This window comes from Prunus avium, chromosome 2 (assembly GCF_965620075.1).
Source record: "Prunus avium chromosome 2, drPruAviu1.hap1.1, whole genome shotgun sequence".
Lineage (NCBI taxonomy): Eukaryota > Viridiplantae > Streptophyta > Magnoliopsida > Rosales > Rosaceae > Prunus > Prunus avium.
Genome location: NC_142285.1, coordinates 10,263,644 through 10,284,137, shown reverse-complemented (window position 1 = coordinate 10,284,137; position 20,494 = coordinate 10,263,644). Strand labels below are relative to the sequence as shown.

The following is a 20,494-nucleotide window of genomic DNA, read 5'->3' as shown; positions in this document are numbered from 1 at the left end:
GTATGTGTGATCACAAATGGTCCTTGCCGTTAGGTTCCGTCAAAAACTCCGTTAGTTTGCTGACGTGGCATATATACATATCACAAAACATCCCTGAGGTTAACACATCTATCACAAATGGTCCCTGCAAATTTTTTTAATTTTTTAATTTAAAATTCATAAAATTTTGTTTTTGTTTTTTATAATATTTAAAAATATATATTGTATTTTAAATACATATGATACTATATTTTTGAAGATGAGGGCTCCACATATATGCCACACCAACAAACTAATGAAGTTTTTTTTTAAAAATAATCTAAAATTCAAAAAATTTAAAAATGAAAAAACCATTTATATAAGGATTTTAACCTTGAGGACCATTTATAAACCCTAAACCCTTGATTTTTTTCATTTTTAAATTTTATGAATTTTAAATTAATTTTTAAAAACTCCATTAGTTTGTTGATGTGACATATATGTGGAGCCCACATCTAAAATAATATAGTGTCATGTGTATTTAAAATACAATGTATATTTTAAAATAATTTAAAATTCATAAGATTTAAAAAAGAAAACCAAAATTTTATGAATTTTAAATGAAAAAAATTTAAAAAATTTGCAAGGACCATTTGTGATAGATGTGTAAACCTCAGGGATGTTTTGTGATATATATATATATATGCCACATCAGCAAACTAACGGAGTTTTTGACGGAACCTAACGGCAGGGACCATTTGTGATTACACATACTAACCTTGAGGACCACTAATGACACAAAAAAACATTAAGGATGCAATCTGATAGTTTCCTAAACCTTAGGGACCTTTTGTGATAATAAGCCTTATTTTTTTGATTGAAATGCAGCGATTTGACAAGCATTACCTTTACTTTCTCTTTTGACCGACATTACCTTTAATTTTTCTTTTTGTTACGGAATTTTGTAGTTTTAATGGGTGTCCTCCCTTCCCACTTTAATAATTCATCGAGTGAGCTAGTAGGGAGCACGGTAATGATTTTATGGCATTTAAATTCTCTGTGTCAAAAAAAGTAAAGGAATAAAGTTAGTTACAGAAGAAAAAAAGGATGGTTGAAACTCTTGAAACTCATTGGGCCTGCCTGGAGAAAAAGCTGTCATTCCATTTGTGTTGGTGACTTGCTTGTGACTTCAACATATCATACTCACCGAATTACAAATTTTTAATGGGTGGACTAGTTAAAATTATTAGCTTAAAATTTAATGGTAATTTTATTTTTGATACTTTAAGTTTCTATAGTCTTTTTAGAAATAAAAGCGTATATTAAATCATATAAACTACATTAGTTTGTCAATGAAGTCTAGCCCAGTGAAAAAGGGTGACTTGCAAACCAGTGGTCTCAGATTTAAATCCTCATGAGACCTTGCAAGGTGTGTATGTGTGAGAAGTCCCCCTCCCCTTATAGTTACTATTACTTTTATTATTATTATTTTTAAAAAAAAACACGCTATATTGGTTCGTTTCTTTTGGTTCATTTCAAAAAAAATAAATTCTTTTTCAACTCCACCCTTGTACTCGCCCATTTAGATGGTTGGTGACCACCTTTTTTTTATATAAATAAAAAATAAAAAATTTGACCAACGGCTACTTCCTTAATTTTTTTGTTAATTGTTTGTAATTTTTTTTAAAATCTGTTTTACATTTGAAGTCTATGAAATAAAAAGTTGATTTCTAATCTTGTCCAAATTTTGACTTTTTTTATTGTTGAAATGTTCACACCAAAAAAAAAAAAAGGACTAACATAACATAAATATAGCAAAATAAAAGTTGAACTGAAATCTCCTCAACAACTTTATTGATAAATTTTGTAGACAAGGCCCTTTCTTATCTAAGTTTACTATTTCTAAAACCACTTTCTTTTTTAATACAATTTGTAGTTTAAGGAAGAGGGATTTCTCATATATACACACACTACTTTGATGATATGGGAATTCGAACTGGAGACCTTTGGTTTGCAAATTAAGGCTCTTTTTCACTGAGCTAGATTCCTTTGTCTTAAAACCACTTTTTTAGACAAAGTTTAAGGAGAAATTGAAAAAACAAATTTCTTTTGTTTCTTTTCACTTTTGCTCAAATGATTATAGGGATATTTTAGTAACAATATTTCATTTCATTGTATGAAGAACTTTCGGTGCAAGTACAACTACAAAGCGGTCAAACTCAAATGGTGATATTTCTTTTGTCACCACGCGCATTCTTTGAAATGATGGTCTTTCGGTGCAAGTGCAAAGACAATGTGGTCTAATGGCAATGTTGACGACTCTATCTCTATGGTATTTAGTTATAGACTAATAAGCCGAAGCAGTTTCTTTGTAATGCGATGGTACCTACAACGTGTTGAAGTGAAGGGTGAGGAACCTTCAAGGCAACTTCTCGTCTTTTTTCCAGATGAGCTTTCTTTCAAGCTTCCCTTTTCTTTTTCTTTTTGTCATGGAATTCGCATATTTCAGAGATTTTGGAATTGTAATGGGTCCTCCCCTTCCCACTTGTACAGTTCATCTGGTTGAGCTAATAGTAGAGGCTACAATCGCATCATCACTTCTCATAATACTTCATAGGCCATATGTCAATGCATCATAAATTATTCCGCGTAATATGGTTGAAGATTCTTTCATCAACAACGCCATTCTACTGATAATACTTATATTTGATTTAATCATTTTCCTGTTGATATGGACTTCATAATTAATAACTTTGATTTATATAGTTTTCAGATCCGTCGCGGATTTTGGTTGAAACTTTTACTTCTTAAAAAAAAAAAAAATTAATTATTCTGAGTATTTTTTTTGAGTATCTTCTTGACTATATAGTGTATTCGTCAATGATCTATATTTTCATTAGAGCATCCGCAATGGCTGTTCAATAATTTAATACAATATTAGTTTAATAAATTAAATTATTTTGGCATCTATTAAATTGAATTACAGTTATTCTTGCAATGATACAGTTCAATAGCTTCAGTTTATTGTCATGTGGGTCTCATGATTAGCCTATTGGAATTCAATAGAGGGTTCATCACATTATAGCACTCTCTATTGCAATTGCATCTATTGCAATGAACTAAATCACACTATTGAAGTTGATGTAAACATTTTATTTGGAATTGATGAATGAATGGGTCAAAACAAAATCTAAGACCTGCATAGATGAAAACAAATGCAAATCTGGCAATTTTCATTCTATTCTAAGTACAATAAAGAATTCAGAAAACTGTAGTGAAACTTTTAGTTAAAGGAAATTTTTTAAAAAATGTAAGAGTAGGAAGAGGCCTAATTCTTTACTTTTGCCCTGGACCATAAAAAACTCAGGCCGGTCCTACAAAACATTCTTCAGTTTTTACAAGCAAGTTTTTCAAAGTTTAAATCCTGATATCTTTTTATTTTTATATTTCTAGTAATTTGAGAATTGTTTGTTGCATAACAAACATTAGAATTCACTAGACAATTTTCTAAAGGAACAACTCTTCACAAAATGATCATGCATTAGAGCTGAAACAAATTTTCAAACGTTCACATTCATCACGATGTCGGCATATAAAATATATGGGTGACTGAAACAGTAAAAGTATTTGAACTTCCATAGTCATATTTCCAAATCTGAGTTCCATAACTCCACTCCTACTTGAATGAGGACAACAGAAACACATGAAGCTAGGAGAGAGGGAAAGAGAACATACGCAGGAGGGCAGCAATGGACCCATGAATTTTTCAGCGGATGTGCAATTCTTAAAAGCTAAAAGCTATAAAATTTAAAAAAAAAAAAAAAAAACTAAATATCCTAATCATTTAAACAATACTAATGTTATTCATAATTAATTGAAAAAATAACATTACAATTAACCTACAATTGTTGCCGACGAGGTTTCATATATCATGAAAACGTCGCATTATATTTGCATTACTAATACAAGAAAAACCTCTTTCTCAATGTAAACAACCAAGCTATCACTCAACCATTGATTCCTTATAGTCAAGGGGTATTCCTTTGATTTGTCATCCTTTCACAGCTGAAGATCTAGTCGGAAGACGATTCTTCTTGGTTTTGCCGTCCATTATCTAGCGTGCTTTCTTGCTAAGAGAGACAACGATCAAGTCATTCTTAATGGCGAGAAACCATCTTCAGACCGTCATTTGGGTCAACTAGTAATGCTTACTTACCTTCTTGACTTTAGTGTGGGTTAAAATGAGGCTTGTTGAGATATGGGCTTCTAAAGGAATTTTGTCAATTCTCGGCCCAAATATGAGAAAACCATTTTTAGTTTGAAAGGAAGAGATTGGGTCTGGGCTACATGCAGCTTTATTTAAAGAATAAACCAAATTTGGTCCATTTCCAAATATGGTACAAACATAGCCATTGCTCCATGAGTAGTGGGGTTTCTACAGAGGCGTAAGAAGGTGCAGTTGCACCTGCCCTTGCCAGAAAAAGCAATGGTGGTGGCTGGGTTTGCCCCTTTGATATGTGTTGAAGGTGCCCACCACCTGTTTTAGAGAATGCCTCAACAATGTCTTATATTTGGCTGCTACACTGTTGTGCTTTGCAGGCGCAGCGCACTTAATTTTTTTTATTTAAAAACATGGCCAAAAAGCCTTAGTCTTTACTCCACGCCAGGCCACAAAATCTGCAATCAAATTAATCCATGTACGAATACAATAACATTCCAAGTTCAACGGCAGAGAGGATTTAGAGCAAGTTTGGGATTGCTGTTACTTTAAAAAAAGTTGCTTCTACTGTGGTTTGAAAATAATTATCTGTAAAGTAAAGCAGCTACATGTTTGGTAAACAATATTTTTAAAGTGTTGTTAGTACAAAAAAACAGTGTAAAAACTGTTTGGTAAATTTTAATATAAAAATGTTGTGACTGTGAATAATGATTAAAATAGATTGTTGAAAGTGTTATGCACTAATCATGTGGTGGTAATAGTGGTGGTGGAGAGGACCTCCCCCCCCCAAGGTAGAGCGGCGCAGAGAGAAAGTTTAGTTAGGGTTTTCTTACTTTGTTCTCCTCTTGGCCTTTCAAAATCTATGAAGTATCAATATAGGTGCTGTTGATTGAAACTTGTGGAAACAAGACAAAGATCTTCCATCATATGGTATTGTGGGATCGTGAGTTCCATGATAGGTAGGAAGTTTTTTATTAGGGTAATTTCTGGAATTGATATCTTCTTCGGTTTTCATTATATTTCCTTGAGAGTACTAATGGGTTTTCAGTGTCTTTTATTTGATTTAGACCATCCGTTTGTTTTTATTGAATCAGCCAACATCTTTGGTTATCTTTTTTATCCACAGTGCCTACCTGCTTAGTGTAATTTGTGCTTCGTGATTTTGACAATCACTTTTTTATCCCTTTTAGATTGCTGTTGATTGCCTAAGAACTGTGTCAGATGTATCTGTTTTTCAGCAAATCCAGAAATCCTTGGAGCGCATCCATTACACAGGGCTAAATACTATACCTGTCTTTTTTTTTTTTGGATGTCTTATGTGTTCATGTCAGGAACAGAGAAATATTCAAACACACACACACACATTTCAAAGTACGAAGATAAAATTTGATGTTTATCAAAACAGATAGTTACAAGCGTGAGTAATTTAATTGTGTTTCAATTCTGTTAAACGTGCAATGTTGTCTCCCTAGGCTAGGTTCCTTCTATATATGGACATTAAGCTTAGAAGGTCTGGTAATTTCGTGGTGCACCATTTGCAACAGCTCCAGGGAAGAGAAGGGCTTTTACAACAGGAACATGAAAAGATCACTTGCAATCAATTGGGAAGAATGAAGGAAAAAGAAGAAACATTAAGCCGGATATGCATGGAACTCTGTAACAATGAAGGAAAAACAAGAAACATTAAGCCAAATACACGAGTTTTACATTTAACTTTTCTTAAATATATATTTCCACAAAACACAACCACTAATGATGAGCACATAATTATTACAAGTTTTATCCCTAAATATATATTTGTTAGTGCTGTAATTTATTTGATTTTGAGCTATTTAGGCTAAAGATTGGTTTTTATAAATTTGGGCATTATGCTAATAAAAGTATTGGAAATTAAAATTACTACTTTTTCTTTGTAGGCTCTTGGTGAGATTTGCAGCAAGTTAAAGTGCAGCAATTACTATTGGATTTTGAAAAGAAGAGTGAAGTGCCGCACCAAAACATAAAGGAAAGGACAAGAAGAAATGAATGCACCAGTCAAAGGAAATGAAGGGTGGCTGCTGCAAATGGAAAGAAAGTTTGTGTTTTACCTAGCATATGGTGTCATGGCATACGCAACTCATTTGTTGAAAGAACAAATAAACAAATGAAAGCTAATAGGTAAATGGCAGCAAGAAGATCAGCACTTGCCAAAGAAGATTTATCAAAGGAAGAAGTGGTGATGGCATTGATATAAATAAAACAAAAGCATTGAAGATTTGGAGGGTGTTGCCGGCACTAGAGGAAAATAAACAAGGGAAGCAAAATGGTGATTGGCTTGGTGGCAAGGTGGAGAAGTTATTTATTCAAATGAAGTTGGAATTATCTACTCTCATTCTCCTATAAATAGAAGGAGCTACGGCATTGTAAAAACACACCCAAGCTCCACAACTCTTGAGCTTTCTCTCTTCCCTCCATCTTTCTAAGTTTTAATTTCTGTTTTTAGTTTAATTTTATTATGGGGAACTAACTCCCTAGCTAAGGCTAGGGAGAAAGCTTTTAATATAAGTGTGTAATTGTTATTAGTTTGATCCAAACTTATGCTTTAATGTGAATTTGTAGTTTTTGTTCAAATGAAATTTGTAGTTTTCTTTTTAATTAATTGATGAATGTTTGATAATCTATTTCATGGGTTCAATCATGTTTTTCCCATTGTGTAGTAAAAACTTTCATGCTTTTAAAAGAGAAGAGAATTACCAAAGATTAATAGAATTTTGGTGAAGTTTATTTTTTGATAGTTTGTTGCCAATGGTACAAGTTATGCTTAGAATACTTCTAAAGGAAATTAAAAATGGCTTTAATTATTTTGAACAACTACAAAGGAAAATATTTTGTGGATCAAATTATTAAGAGTTGCATGCTTATGTTAAAAGTGGAAACCCAATGCCTTAGTGTTTTAATCAATTAAATTTTCTCTAAATCAAATCTTGCATAAATCTACCTCTCAATCATAATTGTTCTTTTTCATCTCTGTTATTTTCTTTACACTGCTTTCTGTGGATACGACACTCGGACTTCCGAGCTACACTGCTAAACGACACCTCCCTTGGGTTTTGCAAAGTGGTGCGAACAAATTGGCGCCGTTGCCGGGGAGCGGCTTGTCAAAGAGTACAGAGATCCCCTTGGTCAGAGGTTTGCTGGTTATGTGAAATTCTTCACATATGGTACACTCTTTCCAACTTTCATCTTATTGTTAATATATATTTTTTTTTTTAATTTTTTGTTTTATTTTGTTTTTGTTTTTGTTTATTTATTTATTTACTTTATGCGATCTAGAGATCATCTAGGAAGATTTGTCAAAAAGTCTGCAACTGTTAATTCTGCTTCAACTTCTTCAACTGAAATATCCAACGAATCTGAAAGCATGGCAGAAATTGCGAATAATGAACAAGAAATTGCGAATAATGAACGAGAGATTAATGCTCAGATTGAGAATAATGAAATTCCCATAAGAGAAGAAGTAGTTGCACCTAGAACTTTAGAGACATTTTTGCATCCCACTCGTGCACCAAATCCTTCATGCATCATGTTTCCACCTAACATGCCAAATTATGATTTCAAACCTGGAATGATTCAATTACTACCTATTTTTCATGGCATGGAAAGTGAAAATCCTTATGTGCATGTTAGAGAATTTGAAGAAGCAATAGGCACTTTTTACAATGTTCAACTTGATAGGATTAATTTCATAAGGTTGAAATTTTTTCCTTTTTCCTTAAAAGAAAAAGCCAAAGGTTGGTTGTATTCATTAAGGGCTAGGTCCATAGGTTCATGGGGGGAAATGACTCAAGCATTTTTTAACAAATATTTTCCTAATCACAAGACAATTGCTCTTAAGAAAAGAATCTCAAATTTCTCTCAAAAGGAAAATGAAACTTTGTATCAAACTTGGGAAAAATTTAAAGAGCTTTTGAATTTGTGTCCACACCATGGCTTTGAAAACTGGCGTCTTGCTAGTTATATCTATGAGGGACTTCTCCCTCGTGATCGCCAATTTGTTGAGTCAATGTGTAATGGAAATTTTATGCAAAAAGACCCTGATGATGCCCTAGAATTTTTGGATGAAATTGCTGAAAAAGCTCATCAATGGACTGTCCCCAGTCTAGTTGAGACCACTGATCGTTCAAGAATTGCCACATCTTCTACTAATAAAGGAATTTATCAATTAAAAGAAGAAGATGATTGGAAATTAAAATTTGAGGTTTTGACTAAAGAGATAGCTGCTTTGAAAACGGAAAAATCAAATTTGCCTCAACCTGTTTTTCAAGCTGATGTTAATCAAGTATGTGATTCTTGTTATGAGATTGGTCATACTGTTAAAAATTGTCCAATTTTTCAGGAAATGAAAGGAGCTTATGAGGAGCGTTGTGCTGCTGTTGGAAACTTCAAACAACAATATTCTCCTTTTTCCAACACTTACAATCCAGCAACAAGGAATCATCCAAACTTTCGTTGGAGCAATGATTCACAACCTCAGGTAAGTGATAGAAATTCTTTCAATCATCAATTTCCTACAACTAACGCATTTAATGCCAGACCCTCTTTGAGTGATACTCTTCAAGCATTTATGCAGGAACAGCAGAAGCAAAATCAAAGGTATGATACCTTGTTTGGTCAAATGGTTGAAGAAAATAAAGAAATTAAAAGCCAAATTTCTAAATTGACAAATTCTTTTGCAATAAATGAAAAAGGAAAATTTCCTTCTCAAACTCAACCAAATCCAAAGAATGTTAATTCGTGTGAAACCTCAATTGAACATGCTAAGTCTGTCATTGCTCTTAGAAGTGGTAAAATAATTGATAACACACCTTCACCGAAGGAAGTTGAAAAATCTAAGAATAATGATAAACTTAACATGTCCAACTTGAATGAATCAAATGAATATCATTTTCCTGCTCCTTTTCCTCAAGCTTTAAATCCTCCAAAGAAATTGAATCAAAATTCTGAAATTTTGGATGTTTTTAAAGAAGTTAAAGTTAATATTCCTTTGTTAGATGCTATTAAACAGATCCCTTCTTATGCTAAATTTTTAAAAGATCTGTGCACTTTTAAAAGAAAGCATCAGGTGAAGAAAACTGCATTTTTGACTGAACATGTGAGTGCATTGTTGCAACATAAGGTCCCTCCTAAATACAAAGATCCAGGAAGTCCTACTCTTTCATGTGTAATTGGAAAAAATTACATCAATTGTGCTTTGCTTGATTTGGGGGCTAGTGTAAATTTATTGCCATATTCAGTATATTTGCAGTTAGGTCTTGGTGAATTGAAGCCCACCACAATGAAGTTGCAACTTGCTGATCGTTCTGTACGAGTACCAAGAGGGGTAATTGAGGATGTATTGGTCCAAGTGGACAAATTTTACTACCCTGTTGACTTTGTTGTTTTGGATACACAACCTATTTTGCATTCTGAAAATGAAATTCCTGTCATTTTAGGACGTCCATTTCTTGCTACATGTGACGCACACATTAGTTGCAGAAGTGGGGTAATGAAACTCAGTTTTGGTAACATGACACTGGAAATTAACATTTTTAATGTTTTCAGGCGACCTTATGAAGATGATGAATGTGCAGTGGTGAACTTGATTGAAGCTCTTGTGCAAGATCAATTTGAGAAGACCAGTATTTCTAAACCTCTAGAGCCCCTTTTATTGAATTCTAAAGAATCTGAATTACTTGAGGATCCGGAAATTACTTATCTTAATTCATTGTTTAATTCCTTGCAGGTTGATAAATGGACACCAAGGTTTGAGAAGCTTCCACCTCGGAAGGAAAAGACATTGCCATCAAATGTGGAAGTTCCTAAGCTGGAATTGAAGCCTTTACCCACAGGACTTAAACATGCATTCTTGGGGTCCAACAACACTTTTCCAGTGGTAATATCTTCTAAACTTGACTCTTTGCAAGAAGGTAAGTTACTTAATGTGTTGAATTCTCACAGATCTGCCATTGGTTGGACTCTTGCTGACATTAAGGGAATTAGTCCTCTTGTTTGTACTCATAAAATATTTTTAGAGGATGAAGCCAAGTCTTCCAGGGAGGCACAACGTAGGTTAAACCCAATCATGAAAGATGTTGTTAAAACTGAGGTGTTGAAATTAATAGATGCAGGTATTATTTACTCCATCTCTGATAGTAAATGGGTAAGTCCTACTCAAGTTGTACCTAAGAAATCTGGCATAACTGTGGTTGAAAATGATAAAAATGAATTGATACCTACTAGAGTTGTTTCAAGTTGGCGCATGTGCATTGATTATAGAAAGCTAAATTCTGCAACTAGAAAAGACCATTTCCCTTTACCTTTTATTGATCAAATCTTAGAAAGGGTAGCCGGTCATGAATTTTATTGCTTCTTAGATGGATACTCAGGTTATTATCAAATTGAAATTGCCATTGAAGATCAAGAAAAAACTACTTTTACATGTCCTTTTGGTACTTTTGCTTTTCGTAGAATGCCTTTCGGATTATGTAATGCTCCTGCTACTTTTCAAAGATGCATGATCAGTATTTTCAGTGATATGGTTGAGCAATTTCTTGAAGTTTTCATGGATGATATATCTGTTTTTGGTGATTCTTTTGATAATTGCTTGAGTAATTTGGAAAAAGTATTGGTTCGATGCCAGGAGAAAAACTTTGTTTTAAATTGGGAGAAATGTCATTTTATGGTTTCTTCTGGAATTGTTCTTGGTCATATTGTTTCTTCTAAAGGAATTGAAGTGGATAAAGCTAAAATTGAATTAATTTCAAAATTGCCAGTTCCAAAAACTGTTAAAGATGTCAGATCATTTTTAGGTCATGCTGGTTTTTATAGGAGATTTATTCAGAATTTTAGTGCAATATCTAGACCCTTGTGTAATCTCCTATTAAAAGACAGTGTATTTGAGTGGTCTGATTCATGTCAAAAGGCTTTTGAGAAATTAATTGAAATGCTCACATATGCTCCAATTATGCAACCACCCAACTGGACTTTACCTTTTGAAATTATGTGTGATGCCAGTGATTTTGCGGTTGGAGCTGTTTTGGGGCAAAGAAAGGATAAGAAGCCACATGTCATCCATTATGCAAGCAGAACCTTGAACAGTGCTCAGATGAATTATTCTACAACTGAAAAAGAACTCCTTGCTGTGGTATTTGCTTTGGATAAGTTTCGTTCTTATATAGTTGGATCACCTATTGTTATTTTCACTGACCATGCAGCTTTAAAATACCTTTTTGAAAAGAAAGATGCTAAAGCTCGACTGATTAGGTGGATCCTACTACTTCAAGAATTTGACATCACAATCAAAGACAAAAAGGGAGTAGAAAATGTAGTGGCTGATCATTTGTCTAGATTGAGTTTTAAGGAGTCCATTGAAACATTGCCAATTAATGATTCTTTTCCAGATGAGCAATTATTTGCTATTTCAGAATTACCTTGGTTTGCTAACATTGTTAATTTTCTTGCTACAGGTAAATTTCCATCTGATTGGACTGCTCAAGACAAGAGGAAATTTCTTACAGAGGTTCGAAATTTCTTTTGGGATGACCCCTATCTGTTTAAATACTGCCCTGATCAGATCATTAGGAGGTGTGTGCCTGATAATGAAATCCATGCAGTAATTTCTTTTTGTCATAATGAAGCATGTGGCGGTCATTTTTCTGTAAAGAAAACCGCTGCAAAAATTTTGCAGTGTGGATTTTATTGGCCTACGCTTTTTAAAGACACTAATTCTTTTTGTCGAACTTGTGACCGTTGTCAAAAGTTAGGGGCAATTACCCGTAGAAATATGATGCCTTTGAACCCAATTTTGGTAATTGAAATATTTGATTGTTGGGGCATTGATTTTATGGGTCCATTTCCTATTTCTTTTGGATATCTTTATATCTTGGTTGGTATTGATTATGTTTCCAAATGGGTTGAGGCTGTTCCTTGTCGACATAATGATCATAAAACTGTTTTGCGGTTTTTAAAAGAAAACATTTTCTCAAGATTTGGAACACCTCGAGCTATAATAAGTGATGGGGGGAAACACTTTTGCAATAAACCTTTTGAGGCTTTAATGAAAAAATATGGTGTCACTCATAAAGTTGCTACCCCATATCACCCACAAACAAGCGGTCAAGTTGAACTTGCTAATCGAGAAATAAAACAAATTTTGGAAAAAACTGTGAGTCCTAACCGTAAAGATTGGTCTTTGAGATTAACTGATGCTTTATGGGCATACCGTACAGCATACAAATCCCCCATAGGGATGTCACCGTATAGACTTGTCTACGGTAAGGCTTGTCATTTACCAGTTGAACTTGAACATAAGGCATATTGGGCAATTAAAATGTTTAATTTTGGTTTAAATGATGCAAGTTCGAATAGGAAGCTTCAGTTGAATGAGTTGGCAGAATTAAGGAATGATGCTTATGAAAACTCTCGAATTTACAAAGAGAAAATGAAGGTTTTTCATGATAGAAATATTTTGAGGAAAAACTTTGAACCATCACAGAAAGTTCTCTTATATAATTCAAGATTGCATATTTTTCCTGGTAAACTGCGTTCCAGATGGACAGGTCCATTTGTGGTCACAAAAGTTTTTCCTTTTGGAGCAGTAGAGATTGAGGATCCAAAGAATGGTAATGTTTTTAAAGTTAATGGTCAACGTCTTAAACCATTTTTGGAGAATTTTGTTTTGCAGGATGACACGATTCACTTGGAGAATCCTGTTTATCAAGATTGAATTTTCAGACTATCTTTACTTGGTATCATGCTCGACCTAATCGCTTCAAGGGGGAGCATTCCAATCCTTTCTCTTTACTTATTTTGTTATTATTTTAAGTTGTTTTTTTTTATAATTAAAATAATATGAGTTGACTTTTGGTAACTCCAGTGAGCGTCTCTGTCAATATAGTGTCTAGGAGTTCTTTAGGCGACACTTTCGGTGTCTAAGAAGTTTGGGTTTTAAGCGGGACCATTGTGACCCCTCCAACCTTCCCGGAACCCCTGGCTGTCTTTTCTGAGGCCCTTAACTGATCATCCATGAGTTGCTTGTATACTTGTGTGATTAAGGGTTCCTGTTTCTTTTGTTTGTTTGTTATTTGTTTTGTAATTGTATTTTCTATTTATTTTGTATTTTAATTCTTTTTTTATTTACTTTAATACCCTTCATTTGTTGTTATAACATTGCTTATTTCTAAGTTTTACACATTGAGGACAATGTTTCATTCAAGTTGGGGGGGAGTGGATTTAGTTATCACAATTTGTTTCTAAAATTTTCTCCTTAGAAAAAAAAAAAAAAAAAAAAAAAAAAAAAAAAAAAAACCTCTATGCTTGTTGTCATCGAAATATGTTTGCATTAAATTGAGATTTGATATTCATGCATGAGTTTAAAATTGAGAACACTTGAGCGATACGATAACTAATCCAGTCTTTAGTCTTTTTCATTTATTTCTACTTAATGAATGATTTATGAGCTAAGCTTTGAAAAATTCACACTCGCACTAATGCGCTTGAGAAGATAGAGTTTGAGATTGATTGTATTTTTCTTTGTTGTCTTAAAAAAAAAAAAAGAATAAAAAAAGAATAAAAAGAGAACTTTCGCTTAGTAACCGGGCCTCTTGCCTAATCAGTAGTGAGTGTTCTCGTCAAACCGTGAAGTTCTTAAAAAAAAAAAAAAAAAAAAAAAAAGCATGTGTGACTTGTTTAGCTTTGTAGCCTTTTTAACTCGAGTTATTAAGCTCATCGAGGTGTTTCAACACCTAATGCCTTAAAGCCCTTGTGTTTGAGAGTCATTGGCCTAACACTTGCTACATGGGTTAATTAGAAAGCTTAAGGGAGCTAAACATTGCACAGTCCACATAATAGCATGTATATATTTATTTTTTTTATTTTTTTAAAAAAATAATTATTAAAAAATAAAAATAAAAATCTAAGATAGCAAGGATGGTGTGATTATGATTGAATTTTTGTCTTCTCAACTGTGTTAGTTCACTTTACACCAAAGCAAGCAAATGAAAAGTTTATTAATTGTGATAAATGACTTTGACTTTAGACTGGAAGAACTTAAAGTTTTGGATTTGTGTTCGCTCTTTTAAATTTGTTCATGAATTGAGAATCTTAGTTTTTGAGCTTTAACATTCCTGATGATGATTTGACAGGAGAGTTACTTAAAATTTCAGATGTTTGTGGGTATCATCCCTGAAAACCCTCACGAGACTACAACTCGTCCACTAGGGCAACCTAGGGGTTTAAAGGCTTATTGCATACGCTAAATGCAATCGAGATCCCTACGAAAGTGGCTTAGTTAGTTTTCATTTATACTTAGTTTTTAATTTTAGTTTGCTCGAGGACTAGCAACTAACAGATGTATAAACACGAATATTAAACTTGAGCTCATTCACAAGATATACATCTACTTCAGAAGCTACCCCTGCAAATAATGAACAATTGAAAAAAAACAATAAAAGAAGAATCCCAGAAAGCTAAGAGAAGCGGACCTGAGGTATTAAGTTGCAATTGGTTGAGATCTTGAGGGACAGAGCAGGTAGCCTCTTGAATACTACACTCTTCTATATCTCCACTCACTATATATTTAACTCTAATCAAAGATGGATAAGCCACCAGTAAACTAATTCAATAGAACTATATATACAAGGAAAAGAAAAGTAGGCAGGTTCTAACAAAATACTAACAATAACAAGTTACCTGAAGCAGCCCATTAAACACAAAACAAAGATTCACGCAAGTCGCTGGTCCTGGGATGAGTAACCAAGATAATCTGCACACACAAACACATAACAAAGAGTAAGAAAGCAGCAGCGCATTAAGAATGAATCTAATTGTATGACAATTTGGTATACACAAACGCAACCACACATGTCCAAATTTCTAAGCTAAGCACAAATTCAAGTTCAAGAATGTAATTGAGTGACTGGAGAGGCCTTTCTTTCCGATCCTAAATCGCTAGATCTAATACTAGAAAATCGCCTACAGAAGCAGCAAATATTTCATATTCATATTCATATTTAATCAAACCACTTAAGGGGGTGTATTCAATTAAGATTTTAAAAGAGTTGAATGGAGTTATAAAGTTTATAGAGTTCAATGTAGTTCAATTGATTTCTATCAACTCCACATAGAGTTTGATTGAATTCCTAAATTGATTTTGATGGTGTTTGTTAGAGTTTTATCGTAGATTTTAAAAGACTTTATTAGAGCATCTCCAATCGATATGTCAAAAGTGCCACATAGATATTTAACAGCTAGAAATAACATCTCACATCACTCCAACCGAATTGTCAAAGCTGATGTGGAATGAAGGTTGGAGGTTCAGCTGTTATTTTTGACATCCCAAAAGCAAGATGTCAAATGAATATTTTATTATTTTTAAAGACAGATGGCTGTTACTTTCATTTATAATTTTCCTTATTTATTTTTTTTCTTCTTTATCTTTAATGATTTGACTGTTTCAATAATTATTTATTTAACATATCGGGTGGAGTGTAAAACTGTGTAAATATCAAATTGCCACATCAGCCATCAAATTTAAATTTGATGTTTAGTATTTGACATCTCCCTTGGAGATGCTCTTAGAGTTCTAAATATATTTTTTATTATTTTTTATTTTTTATTTGGTTTGTTTATCGTTTTTCTAGATTTTCAAAAGAGAAAAGTACCTTTACAACCAAATAAGAAAAGGGCATCCAAAGAAAATAAAAAAAGAAGGGCATCTAATTTGCTCAAATGTGCAACCAAATAAGGATTTATGTCTGCATGTTTATGAAAAATGCGCAAAAGTAAAAACATAAAAGTAATTTCAATACAAAAAAAATGATAAGTAACCTATAATTCTAAATGCATAAAAACGAATAAGTATCTGCTTCATTGCTCATCTTTGACTCCCGTCATTCATAGCATCTCTAATAGCATATTGCTCTCTTTCGAGGTCCATGGGTTATAAGGTGTTTTTCCTTTTCCTTGTTGTGAAAGCGTAGAAAAAGAGCAGAGATTTTGCAAACACGTTCAAGGACTGGAAAGCGTAGAGCATGTTCAAAGTTTCTAGGGTTCACATAAGATTTGTCAAAGCCTTTTGTATTTATACTTACCACTTTAATTTCTAACGAAATCGGGCAACTTATTAATTCATTCAAGATAAATTACTTTTTGAATACACCTAAATTTTGTTTGACTTTTAAAAAGTCATCATTGAATACACCTAGATTTCGATGTATTTTTTTTAATATCAATTGAAATCTGAATTGAATACACCCAAACTTTTACGAACTCTTTTAAAATCTGAATTGAATACACCCAAACTTCTAAACTCTTTTAAACTCTTTTAAACTCTTAATTGAATACACCCCCCTTAATTTCAAGATCTGAAAGTAAAAATAAAAAAATAAAAAAAGAGACGTAGAAAACTGAAAAAGCTAACCTTAATGCCAGAAGGGGATTCCATGAAAGTAAGCTTGTAGGTATTGGTGAGGAAGCTGTGGAAGGAACAGCCTTGGCCGGGCAGCTAAGGGACGCAGAGATTGGCCTTCAAGAACCCCCTCAACAAACCCTAACATCGACTGCATAGAGAGAGAGAGAGAGAGAGAGTGATGCTTAGGTTTTCGCGACAGAGGGAGAAAGAGAGTGGTGGTGGTTGTGGAGCGACGATGGAGAGAGAAACCGCTAAGAGAGGAAGGGAGCGCGAAGAGAGAGAAGAGTGAGGGTAATCAGTGAGCAATAAGTCGGCAATAAGTATCTATTTATATGAAGGTTAGCTTGGTACTTTCAAGTTTCAAAGTGATTATACGAGAATAGAGCTTTGCCAAAGTGACTATATGAGCCAATTCCCCTTTTTTCTTTTAGTTTCCTGCTAAAAATAATGCATTATTATTAATAATTATGCTCATAATTGTAAGGGCTCGTTTGGTACACAGGACTATCTTGGCATGGACTATGCTTAGGGACTGTCTTGGCTTGGCTTGGCTTGGCTTGGTCTAAGTTGGATAACACTTATCCTGCGTTTGGTGTACGCTTGGACTAGGACTAGGACTAGATTTTTTTTTTCTTCAAAACTATCTATATATATGTATATATGTATAAATACATGTATTATGTATGTGTACATATGTATTTTATAATATATATGTGACATGTATGTGTATATACATGTATATGTGTATATACATGTATATATGTATATGACAATATATATAATACATATATAATGTATATGTGTGTATATGTGTGTATATGTATACTATAATATATACATGGGTATAATATATATACACATATATGTATATATACGTGTATATATATATATGTATTATAATATATAATATATAATATATATTACATATATACACGTATGCTATTATTATAATATGTATATGTATATGGGTATATGGGTATTATAATAATAATATACATGTATATATGTATATGTATATTATATATATATTATATATGTATATATGTATGTATATATATACATATATACATATATGATATATTTATGTGTATATACATGTATATATGTACATTATAGTATATGTGTAAGTAAGTTTAATAATAATAATATATGTTATTAATTTTACAATATAATATATGTATTTTATACATTAGTGAGCATTGGGACTAGCTAATCCTCCCTTTTCACATGGGATTAGTAGTCCCCTCCTAAGGAGGTGTTTTTGGGGGGCCCGGTATTAGCAATCCCATCTAAGACTAGGATTAGATAAAACAAACATGGTACTAAATTTAGTCCAAGCCAGTCCAAGCCAATCCTGTATACCAAACGAGCCCTAAGAGTTCTACTGCCATTTATGCCACTTTATTTTGCTTTCCATGAGAGAAGAAAAGATTTATAAACTTGCAGATCTTTAATAAAAAATTAAGTTGAAAGATTGAAAGTTAAAATTTCATCACATAGTTCGCACACTGAATTGAAGAGGCATCTCTTTATAGATTATCATGTGTCACTACTGGTATGAATTTATTCTTCCCGAAAGATGGAAATTGCATTTTATGTATATATGATTTTAGTAGTGGGTTCAATTTCTCTAAAGACCAGAGCTAAATTTGAATAAGATGTTTAATCAAAAGATGTAATGATTAACATGGATTTTGATAGATGAGTGGCAGTGCATAATTTATGTTGAAATCCCGAGTATTTTGGGGAAAAAGGACTTGTTGCTAGAAATAACATACTTTAGTGACCAACAGATCTGCAGCAACGTGCATATGATTGCAATCATTAGCTTAGATGCTCCTGCAGTTGATAGTATTATGCCGTCGGACGCAAGTTGTGAAGACATTGAGGTCATATTTAATTGCATTTTCTAATATCATTCTTTTACTTCTCCTTTAAAGTATTAAGAACTAGTAGTTCTGCATTTCTCTTTTCCTTGCTATATTTGGTAGTTGTTGGCTTACTGTATGAATCTCCTTTTTTCTAATGGTAAAGTCTAATGGTTGTTTAACTTTGTTATATGCCAAACGATATATATATTTCCATGTGATGGACTTATGCTTTCTAAGGCAAATTTGAAATATACTGTAATTTTCATTTTCTTTGGGTTTTTTTTTACAAAAAGTATATTTTGGAAAGCATTTGTTGAGATATATCAAATAGAATCCTTGAAGAATATAAATGATAGATTTAAGGAAAGTGAACTAATGTATGTCTCATTAAAAAATGTAGTTGCCTTGTAGAGTGTTCTAATGCGACATCGTGATAATGTACCTTTCTCATATGGATACATTATCTTGAAGCAACATAATTTACTTTTTCAGATAGTGATTGTGTATGTTTCACAGATGCGTTATTATGAATCATGACGCAACATCAAATATTTTTAAATATGTATAGATCCAGAAGAATATTTTCCAAAATAAAAATACTATGTCAAATGAATTTGTATCCTAACCGTGAATGCTACCTGGCACGGAAGGACTAGCTTTGGTTACTTCCTAGTCAAATATGCGCTATCCGTCCTACTTATGGTATGAAGTACGAGTAAAAGTAAGGGCCCATATCTGACAATTGCAAGGGCATTAGTGATTTTTATAAATACTGAACAATCAGCACCTATAAATAAGCAAGCAAATCATTAAATGAGGGACTTTTTTTGGTCCAAAAGAAAAAGGCCATTGTAAATGTTGACTGAAAAATAATCTGAGAGGGCATCTGGGCAAAAAATTAATTTTGATAGATCAGTGATTTGTTTTAGTCCAAACACTGATCTAGTGATGCAATAGTTAATTTCTAGCATGATTGGGGTGAGTATTGTCCCCTGTCATGAGCGATACCTTGATTTACCTGCGATTACGAGGCGAAGCCGCTCTCAAATGTTTAAGCATGTACATGATATGTTATGGAGTAGACTTCATGGATGGAGTTCAAAGTTGCTTTCTTCGGCTGGGAAAGAGGTGCTCATCAAATCGGTGGCTCATGCACTTCCCACTTATACTATTAGGGTTTTCCAATTGCCGCAAGCCTTATGTTAGGATTTTTCGGTGATGATTGCCCGTTATTGGTGGGGGAAAGCAAGGAAATGCAGTATCCATTGGATGAGTTGGAGGAAACTTTGTAAGCCTAATTGCTTAAGGGGCTTGGATTCAAAAATTTTGAGGCTTCTAATAAAGTTGTGGTGGCGAAGCAAGCATGTAGACTCTTGGAGAATCTCGACTCCTTAGTTGCCTGTATTATGAGGGCAAGATATTTTCATGCGGGAGATTTCCTACATGCAGAGGCGAGGAATTGTCCTTCCTTAGTTTTTCGAGCTATAGTTTGGGGCAGACAAGTAATTGAGCAAGGTTTGGTGTGGCGAGTTAGTAATGGGCAGTCTATTAGGGTGTTCCTGCCAAAACATAGAGAATATTGAGAGTAGAGAGTGGAAAGTGTAGAGAGAATGAGAGTTGTAGAATATTTTCTGATTTTCACTTATTTTTCATTACTTACAATCAACACATATATATACAAGTTCCTAGGACATTAGTCAAGCCCCCCAAGTTAGGCAACCAACCAAGTTAGGCAACCAACCTAGTTAGGCAACCAAACTAATCCTCATTAATTGACTAAACATTGTAGGTGCCAAACTAATCCTCATTAATTGACTAAACATTGTAGGCTACCAACCATTGTAGGTGCCAAACTAATCCTCATTAATTGACTATTGCTAACACTCCCCCTCAAGTTGGTGCATAGATATCATCAATGACCAACTTGCCAAAAGAGAGACTGTCGTTATTAATATTTCCGCATCAAGCTTCTTCTTAATAGAATGTCGATCCACTTCAACATGCCCCCTCACGTGGGAC

The 20,494-nt window shown here is 33.4% G+C and overlaps 1 protein-coding gene, 1 long non-coding RNA gene and 1 other non-coding gene across 3 annotated transcripts; 1 reads left to right on the top strand and 2 right to left on the bottom strand.

Annotated features, from left to right (window-relative positions):
• Positions 1-5,541: 5,541 nt before the first annotated feature.
• On the bottom strand, positions 5,542-16,812 carry LOC148296472 (uncharacterized). Its single transcript, XR_015833990.1, has 3 exons — positions 16,614-16,812; positions 14,677-14,957; positions 5,542-5,831 (listed from the first exon to the last, which is right to left on the bottom strand). It is a non-coding gene; the product is annotated as an uncharacterized LOC148296472 (long non-coding RNA).
• On the bottom strand, positions 8,043-8,149 carry LOC148296474 (small nucleolar RNA R71). The gene has a single exon (XR_015834212.1). It is a non-coding gene; the product is annotated as a small nucleolar RNA R71 (small nucleolar RNA).
• On the top strand, positions 9,069-12,883 carry LOC148296473 (uncharacterized). The gene is made up of 4 exons (XM_088247902.1): positions 9,069-10,122; positions 11,662-11,797; positions 12,410-12,837; positions 12,879-12,883. Exons 1-4 carry the CDS (start codon positions 9,069-9,071, stop codon positions 12,881-12,883), a joined length of 1,623 nt encoding a protein of 540 aa, XP_088104028.1.
• Positions 16,813-20,494: the final 3,682 nt, after the last annotated feature.